Genomic DNA, 15,581 nt, shown 5'->3' with positions numbered 1-15,581 from the left:
TCACCAAAACGGGCTGTTTCTCCAGTCCTCAAATTGATTTCTCCCACTGGAATGTGTTAACGTTACTGGAAGAAAAAGACTGCTTTTTTGCACATCATTGCAAAGTGAAATATGTAACTGTCAAGCACTGAAAGAAAAAGTTCCCTTAATTTTGTTTAAGCCTATAAAAACCTCATACTATGTCTTTATTTAGAATCCTGTGTGAAGCATATAAATTAGTTGCCCAGTGTCTTAAGTTCTGATTACCCAAGTCCTTAAGCCTTAAGAACTGTATTAATTTCAGTTGTAAGTATGAAGTTTTAGCTATTTTGTAGTCAGATTTCCTATCTCAGTGCTTAAATATGAAAGTTTAGTTTTAAACACTAACAGTAAAAAAAACCCTGTCATTGTTTTAAACGTATTTCTCTAGTGATATTTCTCACAGAGGAGTTTGATTGCAGAAATAAAATTATCTTATTTTCAGTATGCCAGAATGAATCTGGTGGATGGGTAATTGAGAATTTCTGTGTATTCATTAAATGTTATGATTTTATTCTGCAGATCGATTTACATCTGTTTTTATTTTGCAGGAAAATTGTAAGAAAAATGCAGACTTATTGGAAAAGCAGAATGAAGAGATGCTTAAGAAAATGGTAGCACAATATGATGAGAAATCAGAGAACTTTGAGGAAGTGAAGAAAATGAAAATGGAGTACCTGTATGAGCAGATGGTTAATTTCCAGCAAACTGTTGATTCAGCAAAGGAGACTTTGGAGACAACAGTTAAAGAAGTGGATGAAGTGGATGGATTTGTTTTCCTAAACGTAAGTAAAAATGGCTTTCATGCTGTAGTTTTTATAATGTTAGTTAGGGAAGGAGTTCTGTATTTAGGCTGGCAATGAGTTATTTACCTTTTTGTTTTTTTTAAAGTTAGCGAAATCCTGCTAGCTCAGCTATTCCACTCTGAAACTGCTGGATCATTTGCATTTGTTGTGGGAATTCTCAGAGAGAATTGCAGAGACGATGCACAAGATGAAAATGTGACATGTTATTAAAATGGTTCTCATTTGTTTTGTAAAGAGGAGGTAAAAAGACAGTTTGATAATTTTTCTAGAATTAATTATTTACTGAGGAATAAAAAATGTTACAGGATTTAGGTATTTTACTGTATAAAAATAAAATACGTATTTTATTTTGTCTAATAACAGCAACAAAGCGATTTCTGAAATGAGAAAAGTATCTGAAGTAGAATTGTTTCTGGGTTGTTGGGTTTCTTTGTTTGGTTGTTGTTGTTTTTGGATTTTACAATAAGCAGACACAGACAGTATTTATGCACTTAAATTGCTTAGGCTGTGGTAAATATTTACTGCTGAAAAGCAGCGCGAGGCTGTGTGGTACTTGGTTGCTGGCTGGGGTGAAACCACAACAATGGGGTTGGCTTAGGGATATGCATCTGAAGTGCTTGTCTATGATGGTACTTTCTAGGTGTAAAAAACATCTCCAGTGAATCTGCAGGACTGGATCTACCTAGCTTGTACAGTCTACAGTCATTAGTCTTAAACTTTATTCACAGGGTGTTGCAGGTCCTGGGTCCTCCAATACTGTTCTTGTGCTGCAAGACTTGTCCATAAGTGAGCCATGGTACTTTCTCTTCTACAAAAGTATATCTAGTTACACAAGTGAAAATACTCTACAAGTATTAACAATCTTGAAGAGGATGGATTTTCTGGGATAATAAACTCCTGTTATGGAATGAGCATGTAGTCTAGAAGTTGCAGTGAAACTATCCTGGGATGCTAGAAATAAAAAGGTCAAATTACTGTCTAAAGACTGATCATTCATGCAAAATAAACCACCTTCCAAATGCAAGAACCCAGCCCATATATGCTCTGGCAATTATAGAAATGATGGACCAATATTTGGCTTTCTTCCCTGCTCCAAGCTGCACTATGTCCTGTAATCAAGTGAATATTGTGGTAGATGGGCTATTATGGAATGGACAAAAAATACGGATTATTTTCCTGACATTTGTGAGGTATGGGATCAGTGCTTTGGCAAAAAGACAGCTTTGTGATCTGTAATTTTTTTCTGGGGTGTGAAAATCATTGGATTCCCTGCTCCTTTCTGTCAGTGATAACAGACAAGAACTTTTTTGTCCTCATGCCAGGAAACATTAGCTCCAGATTCATGGAGCATGGGCTAAACTCTCACTCTAAAAGTGAAAATCTCACCCAACTTCTAGTAATAAGAAGCTATGAGGCAGATTTTAGCCAGAATTAGAATTTAACTGTTCTTACTGTGCGAGTGATTTTTTTCTCTAAAAGCCTTCATTTAAAAGAGTACTTGACTATGCTCCAGTCTTTAAACCTAGGTTTTGAATACTGACCCCACAGGCACTTAAAACAAGATTTATACTCTAATACCCTGCTGAGTCAGAGCTTTGAAATGAAATATTCCTAAAGAAATAAATCTCCTGCTAGTGTGAACGCACAGCATTCCAAGCAGCATCAAGTCAATAAAGCCATGTGTATTTTATGTCCAAAGAGGGTAGAAAGACTGTTAGATGATTGGCTTTTCAACATTTTGGTGGTTTTGAAAACTATTAATACTTTTTTTTTCCTCTTCTAGTCATGTAAAGAGTTGAATACAAGGTATATGAAATATGGGTTAAGTGCACTGTAGTGAGTACTAGGCCTAGCATGCTGGATGTTTCATTTAGTATTTGCAAGCTTTGAAAACACACTGCTAATATTCAGAGCTACTTTTATAAACCTTGAAAATAATGAAATTAAGACCAGAGGTTTTGTACTTGTTGCTGTAACTGAGTGGTTTTCAAGTATTTTGCACACGTTCTGTAAGACATTAGTTAAACAAATAGCACTGTAAAACATCAGCTCAATTTTAAATCTCTACCCAGACATCTGTAAATTGATGTTCCTTGTAGTTATTATTATACACACATACACTAAAAACCATTTTAACCCTGGTTGCATCTGTTAGACATCACTGGTATATTCCTTTTTTTCAGTAGTCTGGTTCTGTGTCGCTTGGTCTCTGAAAGATTATAATACGAAGCATCACTTAGATGTTGTTGGACTATGCTTCTGAACACAGTTCCAGAAAAAAAAATGAAATTAAGTAGATTTCAAAACATTACTAGGAGACTATAGGCTGATGTTTTCCCATGCCTCTTCACTGGCGCTGCCTGATGCAGGGTGTGTCATAGGACTGGTGCCTCATCACGGCTGCATCACAGTCTACCTGCACATACCAGTAAATGCACATAATCACAAACAGTTCTCTGCCATGTGGGATTTTCTCAAGGCAGTCATTTTGATGAGTTTCATCCTCAATGAGAAAAATGTTCAATTATAAGCCCATATTCCTCAAATAAATTTTCCAGGGTGAACTAAAAATATTCAGAGTGGTTGGCTGCAGGCTTGTCCTATGCAAGTCCTCAAAACTGCGTTGCCCACCCCACCACCCCGATCTTCCCAAAAGGCCTGGGCATTGTGCAGTGCGTATCAAACATACCCTTGCCAGTGCTTCCTCAGCCATCGCAGTGGTATGTGTGCTGACACAGACTGGGATATAACAGTGACACCAGGGTTTCAGTGTGCGGTCAAATTACAACCCCAGGAGAGTGATTTGAAAAGAATGTGCCAAACACCCCTTCAAGGTTTCCAATTATCTTTAGAACTAGGACTATAAATTTGGACTCACTTCTTGCACATGAAACTGTTTGGCCACATATCTGCATTTAGTTTATCGCAGGTTAAATAAGACAAAACAGTTTTCCAAGGCTTTATCTCCACTTATCTCTATTTGTTTACTTACACAATAAACTTAAAACTTATTCTGTTTTGTGCATGAGCTTGCTGTTATTTTACTTTGATAGTACCTGACTAGCTAAGAAAAGGTTAAGAACAAGCCTGTTTAACAATGCATGGTTTTTTAAAGAAAGTGTATTTTATATTTGTTGTGCTTCGTTTAAATTATGCATAATGAACTACTTCAGTGACTAAAAAAAATGCAGGAGAGAAAAATAAAATTCAGTTGCCTTAAAAAAAATGCTTTCATTTTCTTGGAGCTACTTCTGTCCCAGAATTAAAAATATGTTGGGTTTTTTTTTCCTGTAATGAACTCAGCAAATACAGGCTAATTAAGTGGAATCTATCTTCCCTATCATGTTTTTTTGACTTGCCACAAGCAGCTGCTTTATGTTGCATCTTTGGAGTCAGCTGCTGAAGTTAGCTCTAAGGTTTGTAACCTTTAAAGGCACTGCATTAGCAAGCCCAAACCCTTGTACTCTTGGGAGTCTTTCTGTGAACTTCAAATCTTCATATTCTCATGGATTAAGTGTACACAGACCATGTGCACTCTGACTGTGCTCCTGATCTGAAATTGCAGCATGGTCTAAAAGTTCAAAAGCAGGGAAACAGTTTCTCCATGCATGTTGTCCTCAAGTTCATGGGAATTTTTTACAGAAGCATGTCACATGGTCTTTGCTTCTGGCCTTTGGAAAACTATGCAGTGACACAAATGATTTATATGTTTTCTTCCAAATAGGTTACTTTCTGCAATGGATACTACCCTCTCTTTAGAGAAGGTACCCAGTGCTTTTTCACTGTTTGAGCACTATGCAGACAGTCCAGGACAAAGCAACCAACAGTCCTTACAACATGTTGCTGGTAAGAATCTCTAAATACCATTTTTACAAAAGCTAACAGTTTGGCAATGCTTTGGACATTTTAAGAATCTAAAACCAGAATCTATTTGAGAAGTATAAATTTGAAAACCATGTAAATAGGAATCAGAGTTGAATGTAAAATGAACTTTAATTATGCACAAGTGTTTGGTTTATAGTAGGTACAGTAAGATGAGCAACAGAGACAGAAGTGCTGAACTGGGGGATTCTTGCATCACTTCAAACATTTGTACCTCAGATTAGTTGAAGGTCTTGATCTGTAAATCTCCCAGGGCTAAAGAAATTGGTCTTCCTTGCAGACAGGGACAGAAGAAGCAACTGAATGATATCCTGAGCTCTATTCTTCTAAGGGTGGCAGCCCCACCATGCCTGGTATGGGGAAGAGGGTATGGGGCTGGTTGATGGCTGAGGTCCCCGAACTTGTGACAAAAGAATGAAGGCACCTGAAATCCCCAAGGGATGTGAAGAGAAAGTGGTTAACTATAGCTGGAAACAGCAACGGCTTGTCAGGGTAGTAGTGAAAATTGCATGTGATATTTCATGTCCTGTAAAAAGCTTGTCTGTGTGGACTTTCTGCTCTATCTGGATATATAAGTATATTATTTAGATCTGGACAGCTATCAGTGAAGATCTTGTCAGCACCAATTTGTGGATTCGTCTTCTTCATAATGGAACTCACTCAATTTCTTTTTCAAGGGAACATTTGTTTAGAACCTTGCATCTCGCTGTCGTGTTTTGGGGCCTCCCATTCACCATTCACATGCACCACTGCCATCATAGTCACTCCCTGGCTTTTGAAGCAAAGCCTCTTTCTCATGTGTTTGGTCCCTGAGCACTGAAACTAGAGCATCAAATTCCCTAAGGTGCTTTGATTCCTGGCTGAATTTTCAGGTGACTAATGGGACATTGGAGAAATGCTGCTTCGTGGAGACTCTCCAGCGTCTAGTAAGGTTGAGTGCACTTAGCAGTGTTATCATAGAAAGATTGTCTCTCTTCTCCACACCACTACCTTTATTAGACCTAGAAGAACTTGAATATATCTTAGACCTTAAAATCCTCATCAGATTTGTATGAATTTGTCTGTGGCATTGGAAGCTTCTCAGGTGAATTTGATTTGGAATTGAATAGCTTGAATACTTAATTTATCACATACTGGAGACTTTTGTCAGCCACTCTAAGTATTTTATTTGACTGAAGCCATATGATGAAATACATATGAATTTTCTCCAATCCATGTATTTTTCCTTCAGAAAGTATGGTGTTTTACTGAACAATTTCATAAAACCTAATTTTCACCTCTTCAGAAACCTATTTCCTTCAAAATGCCTTCTATTTCCAAATTTTCCATATTCACTAGTGCAAAGCTGTTTTCCCTCAAATTCTTCCTCCTTTCACGTAAGCCATCCCCATCCACAAATGCATTAGCATAAAATGCATGCTCTTGGGCATATTGGAACCCAGGTTCTGCCACAAGAAGAGTGGGAATAATTTAAAAATTTTAAAATTATCATTTCCAAAGCCATCTGGTAAGGCAAGGACCTTTGCTGATTGTAAAACTCTTCCAATAGAGTCACAGAGGAATGTAACTGTTCTCCTTTTTCAAGTCCACAAAGACAAGGGAGTGTTATTTCTCATTACATCATAAAACATTTGGGATTATTATTTTTCTTGCAGGGGCTGTGGGGATTAGGTAGCAAGAAGGAAAACTTCCTTACTCCACAGCACTTCAATGAAAATTGAACTGAAGAGAATATTTCCCACTTTTCTGTTGAAAAATATCATTTATTCAAACTTGTGTTGCAAATATTTTTTTATTAAAATACACTATAAAAGGGACCAGTACTTTGACAACACATAAATGTTCTGTTTGTAAAGAGAATAGTTCAACCTCTTGCTTTGAGATTGCTTTCTTTCAAATTGTTTGGTATTATGCAAAAGGAAATTAAAAATCAAATGTTTCTCAATGTTGCTGAACTGAATTTTGATCTGTCATTCTTTTTCCTTTTTTTTTTCAGAACTTTCATTCAGTAAACTAGCCTCTGTTTAGATTTGGCATAATAATAAATCTTGCAACTGTGAGGTTTCTGTGATCATAAATAGTGGTTTCTAGGCAAAATCATGAGGAAAAAAACTGGTTTCCCCATTATGTCCATTGAAAGGAAGTATTTTCCTAAGGACGATAAATTTTTTAATTGCCAACTCTAGTTACAGTCAAAAGACAAAATGAGGATTGTTTTTAGCAATGAGAAGGATAATTTTTTTTTCAATGGGCAGCAGATGTAATCCTACTGTACTGGTAGCTCTCTGTATAAGTGATAAGGAAACAGCCAGCATCTGCATTTGCCTTGTTCATGCCACAGGGGATCATCATCATTACTGTGGAGATAACTGGAAAGAAAGCAAAAGCTTTCTGCTGAGATTTTAAGAGAATTCATGCAGTATGGAAATTTACTGGGTGAAGAAATAGAACCATGTATTTTCATTCCCTGCAATCATTTTAACAATTAACATCTTTTGGGGCTTTTTGCTTCTTTCTTTCCCCTCTCTCTCTTTTAAGACATAATCACAGAGAGGAACAATATCTCATCTGGGGTGGATCTGTGTCAATCAGGAGACAAAGTTTATGTTAAATCTGGGGAGCCTTGAAAGTCTTCGAAGCACTCTTTGTGAAGAATGATACTGGTTGTCCTATGGGGTTCAAGTGCTTTGGCAGAGTTCAGATTCACCTGCACGCCAAGGATTCTCGGTCCCTTGGGTCTGTGGAAAAAATGACTATGCCAGGAAGAAGTGCTGAGTTGTGCATGTGCTGTAGGAGTCCACCTCAGGGCAGGGGTTGACCCAAGGCTTCAGGGAGCCTCGTGCTCCCCAGTGCTGTTAAGAGTCTTCCTCTACCTAAAGCACATTCCTGCTGCTGTCAATATCTGTAATACTGACATACTGCATCAATCCCTTCCTAGTGTGCCAGGTCCTTTCCCCTGCCCACATTTCTGGGATCAGTTCATACATCTGTCTCTGGAGGAGGGTGTGGGCACACACTTTATGCTGGGTTTGGGTGGTCCCAGTACTAGGACTAGATCTTATTTTGTCCAGACTGTGAGAGAAATGGAAAGCTCTCAGTGTTGAGCAGATACTTTTTTCTGTTCCTAGTTTAGGAGGACCTGTTGTTCTAAAATTGCACCAGTATTCTATATTTCCTGCTGTACTTGCCCTGTGGAAATAAGCCATCTGAATGAAAATAAGCAACTGGGTTGCCTCACAAATCTTTAGGTAATGTGGCTGAAAACACAGGGGCATGTATAACAATGGGAAACTTTCCTCTCAGTCCCACAGACACCGAATGTAGTACCCCAGGAGCCAAACTCAGCCACCAGCACCTCCATTGCTGTCTACTGGTCTGTGAATGATGGGGATGCCATCGACTGCTTCCAGGTCTATTGCATGGAGGAGCTGCAAGCCAGCAAAGATGCAGGGGGTGCGTAAAGTCTTGTCTTCTCAATTGCATGAGTTCTTTCTGCCCTGGTCTGGGATAAACGGACGGGGATATGAGCTGCAGGGGCTTGAAAAGGACACAGAAAGAAAAGCGGCTGTGAAGACATCATGTGTAGGACTAAGGATGGGCAATGATGTTTCTCCTCTTCCCCTTTGTCCTCCAAAATGCAAGATAAATATCATGGTCTGTAAAGTGAAGGGCAGTTGTTTTCACATGTTGAGATGCCCTTTTACAAAATGGCTTGACCTCCAGGGAGAATGTGTTCATGTTGCCTCTGGATACTCATGGGGACTGCAGATATGTCTCCCAAGGGGACAGCCTTCATTAGGTTTTCAGGGCCCTGCACGTGCTTCAGAAATATGTATTCACTAAAAAAGCAGCAGGAAAAGGTAATCAGTATTTCCACATATAGATGAAGATTTTTTTCAAAATATTTCAAATGTTAAATGTGAAATTGAATAGAAGGAATTGAAATGTTTGTTCATTAAAAAGTTCAGACTGATCATAAAGTCACCTTTAGCAACCAAGCTCTGCACAAATCCATGTGTGCATGTGTGTACAGGCTAACAGATGCTAAGGACTTTTTACAATAGGTAATTTATAGCTAAGTCCTATATAGTTCATTATGAGAAATTATTATGTTATAGAGCCTGTTATAAACCAGGGTTGTTAACTGCTGATTGTGCATCCCAAACTTGCACTCTAGTCCTCAGTAGGACTGGGGACCATAATCTCCTCTTGCCATCAATGTCGTTTGTGTACATTCAGTTCAAAGGCACATCAAAAACTTTCTGTCAGAATAAAGTTAGTGTAAGATATGGAGAACTCAGCTACTAATGCTTTCTGGATTTTCTTAATTGACTGTTTTTAATATGTTGGTTGAGAGGCTGAACTGTAAGCCCTACCAGTGCAACACGAGTTGTGATGTTCCATACTTGTGTGTGTTTCTCTTAGCCCTAGTGGAAGAGTACAGAGTGACAGTGAAAGAGAGTCACTGCATTTTGGAGGACCTGGAGCCAGATCACTGCTACAGTGTGTGGGTCATGGCCGTGAATGGCACAGGCTGTAGCTTACCCAGTGAAAAAGCCATTTTTAAAACAGGTATGTATTTATTTTGGCATTTGATTATTATTTTGACATTTGATTATTATGAGCCTCAGGTTCTCAGACAAATTCTAGTCCTTAGTGTTATTGAAACAAAAGAATGCTTCATTCAGCCCATCTGGCAGAGAGCAGGCAGCTCACAGTCATTTCCCTTTTGCTAAGACGATAGAGGCATAATTGCTCCTGAGAGGAAACTTCAAGGCATTCAGTTTTGAAGATGTTTCTGGTCTCAGGCCATATGGCTGGGGCACTGGGGCAACACATTATGTATTTCTCTTCAATTGTGTGGCAGTGCTCCAGGGAAGTTCTGGGAAAGCCACCTGCCTGTACCCTGCTGATGCTCCTTTTTCTGCACACAGTTGAGAAGATGGTTGTGTGTTTTACCTCTCTGCCATCCTCCTGAATACATCTATGTTGCATTGATTTAAGTTATTAATTTTGCAAGGGAAGGCCTGATTTACCAAGGTTACATGCTGTGTCTTGCTCAGTGGGACACAAATCTCAAGGGTGGCTGAGAGGCTCTGCTGTTGTTTAAACAATATAAATTAAGATGAGTAATTAGATGAGTATTTCTTATGAGCTTCACTTGACTGATTCACTTTTCTGAGCATTAATTTCTTTAATAATTTGTATTGACAAAACTATTCTTCTTAAATTACGAACAAGGTAAAGCATCCTTGTATCTGAGGCCTTCATGACAGACAATTTTTTCAGTGCTACAGGATAAAAGCAATTATTCCATTCTTGCAGTCACAAATACAGGGAAGGATATTTAACAATTTCATAATGAAAAAAATTCTGAGAGTATTGTTGAAATCACTTGACAGCACCCACAGCTTCAAGCTGTTTGCTTAATTTACTAGACTTCAAATTTGTTGATAATTCTCTTTAATACTTAATTTGTGATTCATATTTTAAGAAAGTTTATTTTTTTGATAATTCAAAGTGGAAATTCAAATTTTATGGCCTCAACAATGCAATTGTGAATATGGTGTAGACTTTCTGCCCAAATAATGATGAGTTGTTGCTATTAGCTAATAAATTATGATTTTTAAAAAAGGTTTCCACCTCTCTGAAGCCATTATTTTTAAGAACTCTCTTTGTCTTTTGGCATCACAATCACTATACTTTTTCCCAAAATGGAAGCCTTCTAAAAAAAAGTTAATTTCCATGAGTCTTTAATTGCTTCCTTTGGCCTGTTTCTTTAAGAAAACAAATAAACTAGATAAATATGGGCTTATTAAACACTTTTTCTCAAAGCCAAATTGAACTCCTTCTGGAGTGCACTGAACCCCAGATGGACCTGTGGGGACACTGCTGAACACTAACTGATACAAAATTGCTGCATCTCCTCAGCAATAAATCCAGAAAGATAAGCACCAGTAATGGAAAACAGTCCTTCGAAAGGAGTCCAGCTGCTTTGATATAAAGAAAAAATATTTCAATTCTTCAAGTAGCCCGATGAACTCAGAAGCAAGAATTTAGAGTTCATTTTTAGTAATTGAGATTAAAAGTTGGCACATAGAAGAAGACAATTTGCTGGTATATGCAGGTACGGGAAAACACACAGCAATACTTGAACAAAGCTGTGACTCTTCCAGGTGTTGAGAATCCTCACAAAGTTTCTCTGTTGGCATTGTACCCGTGGAGGTGACAGTGGGTCTGGGAAGTTTTGGGCAATGCAGGGATTGCTGCTGAGGCATTCCCCCAGCACCTCCTGGCTCGTGCTCCTCCACTTCCCAAACTCACAGCTTGTCTTTCCCCACACTGAGGAACATCCTGTTTCCAAGCAGTATTTTTTGTGAGGGAATGATGCTGAAGGCAGGAAGAATCCCTCTACCCTCCAACCCCTCCCCTACAACTGATCTCCTCATGAAGGCTCTTCGCCATCCTAAAGACATAAAAGTGAGCCTACCTTCTGCTGTTGCTCAAAACCCGTGTGATTCTCAGGTTGTTTGGCTCTTTCCCTCTTACAAAAACACTTAAATGAATTTCGAAATATTATGATGAAATGAGATATGCATTCCAGCTGCAGCTAATTTGTTAAAAAAAAATCCCAGAAGCACAGTAACATCTTTTTCTGTATGCTCATTCCAGTTAATCTTTAGATGGATATTTTCAAATTAAAATAAAAAAAGAGCTTCATGTCTTGTAACATGCTGTTTACACATACATAAATGTGGGTATACATGTGAGTTGCTGAATGCAGGTATTAGGGAATTCAGCTATTAATTTTTCATTCTTTAGGAACGGATGCATTTAGAAACAGATGATAATTAAATGTATCTGAGGAGAACAAAGGAACTATTGCTAAGGGAGCTACAAAGAGGTATTAGCAGATGAGACTCTGAACTACTAGCCTTCTGATTTTCACTACCCAGGAAATTGTTACATACTTCTGGGTGTTTTTCTTTCCTTTTCTACTAACAACAAATTATTTTTCTTAAAAGACAGAATGCATCTAGAATGTTTGTTGCAGTTCTATTAGATTATCTTGTCATAAAATCGTCTAATCTCTACTTTTGTCTTAAGTCTCCTATTTGGAACCTTGTGTCTTTAAAAGTAAAATGACTTATTATGACCTTTTTTTTTTTTAATAATAACCTTTCTTTCAGAATTGGTATTAAGACTGTTTATGTGAGTTTCAAAACAGGTCGTAAGGTGTTTTAAGTTAATATCCCAGAAAGCAAAAAAACAAGAGAATACAACTGATCCATTCTCATCTCACAATGATGAATGTGCAATTTCACACAATAGCTTTTGATTACTTGCATCTAGTGCACTATTTTACATTCCATTTTCTGTCTTGCAGTTGGCCCTGTAGTTCTTAAACTGAGTCTCTAAAAAGGAGAAATTACAGGACCAAATTTTAGCTTTTCAAAAATAACCAAGACACAATTAAACAGAAAGTCAGCATTTCCCTGCAGCAGTACATTTTTTTCTGATGCAACTCTTGCAGTCACTGCTGAGGACAGGATTGAGGTGATGCAGGGGGAGCCGTAGGCAGTGCTGCCTCTGTGCTCTGCTTCTTGGAGATTGGCAGAAATTAGGAAAACATGCTTAAGGAAAGGCATAAAAATTTAAACTGCCTTTCTAACGATGTGTAGAAACGCACAGATCTTCACAGGGACTTTCCCAGCATGTTTATATTTTTTACCTGTAATGTACCCCTCTGCTATTGACACACAAGAAAAAGATGGATGGGAAAATGGATGGGGAAAATTAACTATTAACTATCCTGTGGGTATTCAAGGAGCTGACTCTTGCTTTCCCTTGCAAACATTCCCCTCCAGCCGCTGGCACCCTCTTCGGAGTACAGCTAACGTGTTCTTGTGTCCCCCAGCACCCGCTGTCCCCACCATCAAGGCCGAGGACTGCACTGTGTGTTGGGACACAGCCACTGTCCGCTGGCGTGCCGGCTCCGTGTCAGCGGAGTCCTTCATCCTGGAGTACTGCCGACAGCACTCGCCGGAAGGAGAAGGTCTCAGGTCAGTGCCGCGGTCACAAAAACCCCTTGGTCAGATTAGGCAGCCGCTGATGACCGTCCCCCAGGCCATGGTCCGTTACGCAAGAGATTATTCTGCCTTCAGCCACGCGAGGAAGAAATCTGCTTCTGTGTGCTGAGGAATTTAAAGGACAGACGCTAATCCGTGAGATTAGGCTGAGACACAAAATACTTCCTTTTTATTCCGCTTAACTGGACAATCCCTTTCGGTTGGGGCCAAAACCCCGGAGATGCTGTGCTGTTTCCAATCAGCTAGAAATTTTAGGGCTATGCTGGCCGGGGAAGCAATCGCTGACCCGCAGCTGCTGGAGCCCCGGGGCAGGGCAGAGGAGGGCAGCTCAGCTCCATGGAGAGTCGTGTGATGGGATAGCCTGGACCGGTTTGCTCTCTGCTTTGTGGAGAACAACGTAGGAGTCACCTCCGGGCTTAGCAAGGGTGATACGGATGTCCCAGTAATATTGGTGACCCATCTGTGCTGTCTGGATGTGCATGCAGATGCCCCCTCAAAGCACAGATGAGCTCAGCCCTGCCACGCTGTGCAGGCGTGCCACAGGGATCTGAGAGTAGCTTTGAAATTCGAGGTAGTGTCTGTTTATGCCAGACTCTCTCTGGTTTCCCCAGCCTGTGCTGCATAGAGGAGAGGGTGAGGAGGAATGTAGGCACCACTGAGCCATGAAATAGTGCACTGTTGAAATGCAGAGAAAAATATCCTAGAATCATAGAATCCTAGAATAGCCTGGGTCAGAAGGGACCTTAAAGATCATAAAGTTCCAACCCCTCTGCTGTGGACAGGGAAATATGTTATTGACTGTATGTTCCTGGGGCCTGGGGTTTTTGTTTGTTTGCTTTCTTTAAACAGTGACAATATTTCAGGAACAGTTGCAAAGGTCTGAGAAGTTTTGGGAAGGGGAGAGGGGTGACTGGCCACAGGACCCTGTGGAAGAGCCTCAGCTCAGTTGAGCTTGTCTTCACTTCCTGAGGAGCCTGAGTAAGGTCTTCACCTAGGGGTTAATTCATGTGGCCATTATGGAGATGTGGCAGAGAGGGAAGAGCCTCAGTCCCTGCAGTCAAAATTACTTAACTGGACTGAAGAGTTTACAGGTTTGTAGTAATGTACAACAGTGAAATTGTGCATGCCTTACGCCTTACAAAAAGTAGGCTGAAAACTGAAATAAAATTTCTCTGTGGGTAGAAGACTTCTTTTCATGCAGTACCATTGTGCTGCATTAATGCAACCAAAAAGAAGTCTTCTCCAGCTCTCCTGCCTCTTGGAGACCAACTGTGACCTGCTCTGCTTCATACATATTTCATGAGGCCATCAGGTTCCTGTCAGCCTGCTAAAGTTGCTGTTGTTCAGGGATCACAGAATATGCTGAGTTGGAAGGGACCGACAAGTGTTATCAGGTCCAGCTCCTGCTTCTGAACAGAACCATCCCCAAGAGTCACAACATGTGCCTGACAGTATCATTGAAACACTTCTTGAACTCTTTCAGGCTTGGTGCTGTGACCACTTCCCTGGAGAGCCTGTTCCAGTGGCCAACCACCCTCTGGGTGAAGAATCTTTTTCTAATGTCTAACCTAAACCTCTCCTGACAAAACTTCAGGCCATTCCCTTGGATTCTGTCACTGGTCACCACAGAGAAGATATCAGTGCCTGCCCCTCTTCCTCTCACAAGGAAGTTGTAGATTACCATGGGTCTCCCTTCAGTCTTCTCCTCTTCAGTCTGAACACACTAAGCCGCTGCTCCTCATGCGGCTTCCCCTCAAGGCCCTTCACCATATTTATTGTCCTCCTTTGAACACTCTCTAAGAGCTCAATATCTTTCCTATATTGTGGTGCCCAAAACTGCACATAATATTCAAGGTGAGGCCGCTCCAGTGCAGAGCAGAGCGGAACAATCCCCTCCCTCGACTGGCTGGCAATGCTTTGCCTGATGCCCCCCAGGACACAGGTGGTCCTCCTGGCTGCCAGGGCACTGCTGACTCATATCCAACTTGCCACTGACCAAAAGCCCCAGGTCCCTTTCCATGGCACTACTTTCCAGCATCTCATTCCCCAGTCTGTACGTGCATCTAGGGTTGCCCCATCCAACGTGCAAAATCCAGCACTTTCCCTTGTTGAACTTCATGTGGTTGGTGATTACCCAGTCCTCTAATTTGTCGAGGTCTCTCTCCCAGTTTTGTGTCATCTGCAAACATGCTTAGTATCCCTTCCAGTCCTGTGTCCAAGTCACTTATGAAGATGTTGAAGAGAACAGGGCCTACAAAAATGTAACTGCTCCCAAAACCTGTGCTGTTTGTTTGCCCTCAAGTTCCTGTGCTGTTAACTGAAACTGACTCTTTTTCTCAAAGAATCAGAGAGTGTGCTGATTCCTGTAATCCACAAGCAAGGTGTTGATAACACCAAGCAGTTTGTGTGATGATAACTGTGGCAAAAAGCTTCCAGGACTGACCCATTCACTTTCTCAAGTGACCTTATGCAAAATCTAACATGTTTATAATTATACTGATTCACATTTGACTTTTTGGCCTCCCTGTGGGCAGAAGCTGGCCTTTTACTGTGACAAGTGTGAAAACTTCCCACAGGACAAAATCACAATTTTTCTCAGAATTGCTGTAGTTTAAAATTCTCTATTTACATAAGGGCTCTGACCTCTTTTTGCATGTCAAAGCTAATGCTTTGCCACTTATTTTTCCTGAAAACTATTCATCTCTTTCCTTTTCTGAAATCAATCCCCTGAGAATAACGTGGAAATTTTCTGTAATGTCACAGCTTGTGTCAGTGATGGAGAAAT

At 40.1% G+C, this 15,581-nt stretch overlaps 1 protein-coding gene across 1 annotated transcript in view; it reads left to right on the top strand.

The window, feature by feature from the left end:
• CMYA5 (cardiomyopathy associated 5) overlaps positions 1–15,581 on the top strand; it is a 53,383-nt gene that overhangs the window by 28,460 nt on the left and 9,342 nt on the right. Inside the window, exons 4-9 of the mRNA XM_027634575.1 lie at positions 570–803; positions 2,608–2,630; positions 4,549–4,670; positions 8,010–8,159; positions 9,132–9,278; positions 12,625–12,769. Coding sequence (XP_027490376.1) covers positions 570–803; positions 2,608–2,630; positions 4,549–4,670; positions 8,010–8,159; positions 9,132–9,278; positions 12,625–12,769 — 821 coding nt within the window. The remainder of the gene's footprint in view (positions 1–569; positions 804–2,607; positions 2,631–4,548; positions 4,671–8,009; positions 8,160–9,131; positions 9,279–12,624; positions 12,770–15,581) is intronic.

The sequence above is a fragment of the Corapipo altera genome, unplaced genomic scaffold (assembly GCF_003945725.1).
Source record: "Corapipo altera isolate COAL_440 unplaced genomic scaffold, ASM394572v1 61411, whole genome shotgun sequence".
NCBI classification, from domain to species: domain Eukaryota; kingdom Metazoa; phylum Chordata; class Aves; order Passeriformes; family Pipridae; genus Corapipo; species Corapipo altera.
The sequence above is the reverse complement of the archived record's forward strand: the minus strand, read 5'-3'. Positions and strand labels throughout refer to the sequence as shown.